The 2,143-nt window shown below is 43.3% G+C and overlaps 1 protein-coding gene across 1 annotated transcript; it reads right to left on the reverse strand.

The window, feature by feature from the left end:
* Window positions 1-301: 301 nt before the first annotated feature.
* On the reverse strand, window positions 302-1,803 carry LOC141815481 (1-aminocyclopropane-1-carboxylate oxidase-like). Its single transcript, XM_074703424.1, has 4 exons — window positions 1,630-1,803; window positions 1,286-1,536; window positions 1,034-1,181; window positions 302-939 (listed from the first exon to the last, which is right to left on the reverse strand). The coding sequence occupies exons 1-4, from the start codon at window positions 1,729-1,731 to the stop codon at window positions 493-495; spliced, it is 948 nt and encodes a 315-aa protein (XP_074559525.1). The 5' UTR covers window positions 1,732-1,803; the 3' UTR covers window positions 302-492.
* Between the last annotated feature and the right edge of the window lie 340 nt (window positions 1,804-2,143).

Below are 2,143 nucleotides of genomic sequence, written 5' to 3' on the forward strand. Positions count from 1 at the left end.
TGCATCAAATTTGTATCATTTTTTAATATTTAATTCATTTTTAAAGTATATCTTACATTTCTGCAACTCTGCTCGAAATATATCTTATATTGATAAACAAACAAGAGGGGATAAAAATGAAATTAATAAATATCATATTTTAATAAAAACAATTTGGGTGTAAATTGAAAGAATTGAATGAAGCAAATTAAATTTCTTTCTCTTCTAAAAATTAATCGCTATTTTATTTATTCCCAAATAAAATATATAACATGCTCTTCTAAAAAATAACTCTTCAATCTGATATTTCATAAAATATCGATTAATTAACAATAATGCAACAACAGCGATTATTCATTTTATTCACTAACTCGGATCATTTCAAACTTTGGCAAATTATTGCTACTGTTTGTCCAAACGAACAAACAATAACAGCCCACACAATGATAAAACCAGAAACCGATAACAGTTATAATTAATCATATAATTAACCATTGTATAGTTAATTAGCTACTAGTTAACTGCTTTGACCGCCTCAAATCTTGGTTCTTTGGCCATGTACTTCTGCTTCACGTACACGTCCATGTAGTCCCCAAACAGAAACTCGGGATAAGCAGTAGTCTCGGCGGCGGCGCCGGCGGCTGAAGCCGGACAAATGACGGCCTTCACTGACGGGTTGTAGAACGAGGCCACGGAGCGGCGGTTTCCATTACCGGTGGCGAGCACGCGGTGCCATACGCTCTTGTACCGCCCATTGCTGACCACCTCGATCTGGTCCCCGGTGTTAATGACGATAGCATTGGCCAGCGGCTGCACGTCCACCCACTCGCTGTCCTTGAGGATCTGCAAACCACCGACGCGGTCATCTTGGAAAAGGAGGATGACGCCGCCCGCGTCGGTGTGGGGTCGGAGGCCCAGCTCCACCAGGTCCAGCCGCGGGCAGGGCGGGTAGTGGCTCACCTTCAATGACACAACCCCAGAATTTAAATTAATTATTTTATTTATTAAAATCTGTCCTCCGTCAACGTCAACGTCAACGTCAATCAATGCTCACCTTGGTGCCGAAGACCGGCTCGTGCTCGCCGTTTCCGGTGAACTTGTTCTTGAAGGTGCCCTTTTCCAGCCCCAAGTTCTCTTCCATGATTTCCATCAATTTCTCGGCTAACTTTTTCACCTCTGCTCTGTACTCCCTCATAGTCTCCCTAATCGATCAATGGATCGATCAATCAATTTATCGATGCCAATTTTTATTCAACATAATTATATTGTCATGAAAATTAATATATTCATCGTGTGGTTTAATTACTTGAATTGGGGAGGGTGGGATGGCCATTGGTTGTCGTCTTGGAGAACAAAGACGTCCTCCCAGTCCACATCGTCCAACTTCTTCTTGTTGTTGTTTACGTCGCCGGCTACCTCTTCTTCTTCCCGAACGAGTTGGTCGAGGAGCTGCACCGGCCTGGACGCCTTAAAGGCCTCGGCTCTGTGCCTGTAGCTCTCCGTGCACACCTTCTTCACGCGTTCCAGCAGCTCCACCGGAATCCCATGGTTCACCAGCTGCAAAAAAGCATTAATTTTAGTAACATTAGTTCCCAAATTGACTGATCTAAACAGTAGCAATCTAATTAACAGAGTCATAAAACAACAGACCTGGAAGAATCCCCACTGTTCGCATCCATTGTGGATCTGAGCCAGAGTCTCGGCCCTCTCCTTCCCTTCCAGCTTGGAGAAGTCGATGACTGGAATCGCCATGAAGAGAGTACTGCTCGGCTTTTGCTCGGCTAGCTACTACAACTGCTGCTGGAGTACTGCTCGGTGTGAGAAATTCACGACGAGCGAGGGGGCGTTTTATAGAGCAGGATCGATGATGGTTCAGTACACAAGGAAGAAACGGAGAAGCTACTGTAGGAGCTAGCTATCCACGCGTACGAGACGGGGCAATAGTTTTATTCAAGTTGTTTTCCTCTTGTTTTGTAAGAAGCATGTGCGGAAACAGCAGCCTCTTGTTTGATATAAGATTCATGAAGTTTGTTTTACTGAACCATTTAACTTCGTAATTAACATGTGATTAATGTTGCATATTGGTCAATATAGTCTCCAGCGAAAATGATAAAAGATTGACAGTTGGGTTAGGCCTCAACAGTACCCGTATTGATCTTAAGGG

This window comes from Curcuma longa, chromosome 21 (assembly GCF_044706935.1).
Source record: "Curcuma longa cultivar G26 ecotype Majalengka, Jawa Barat chromosome 21, ITB_CL_G26_1.1, whole genome shotgun sequence".
Taxonomy (NCBI): Eukaryota; Viridiplantae; Streptophyta; class Magnoliopsida; order Zingiberales; family Zingiberaceae; genus Curcuma; species Curcuma longa.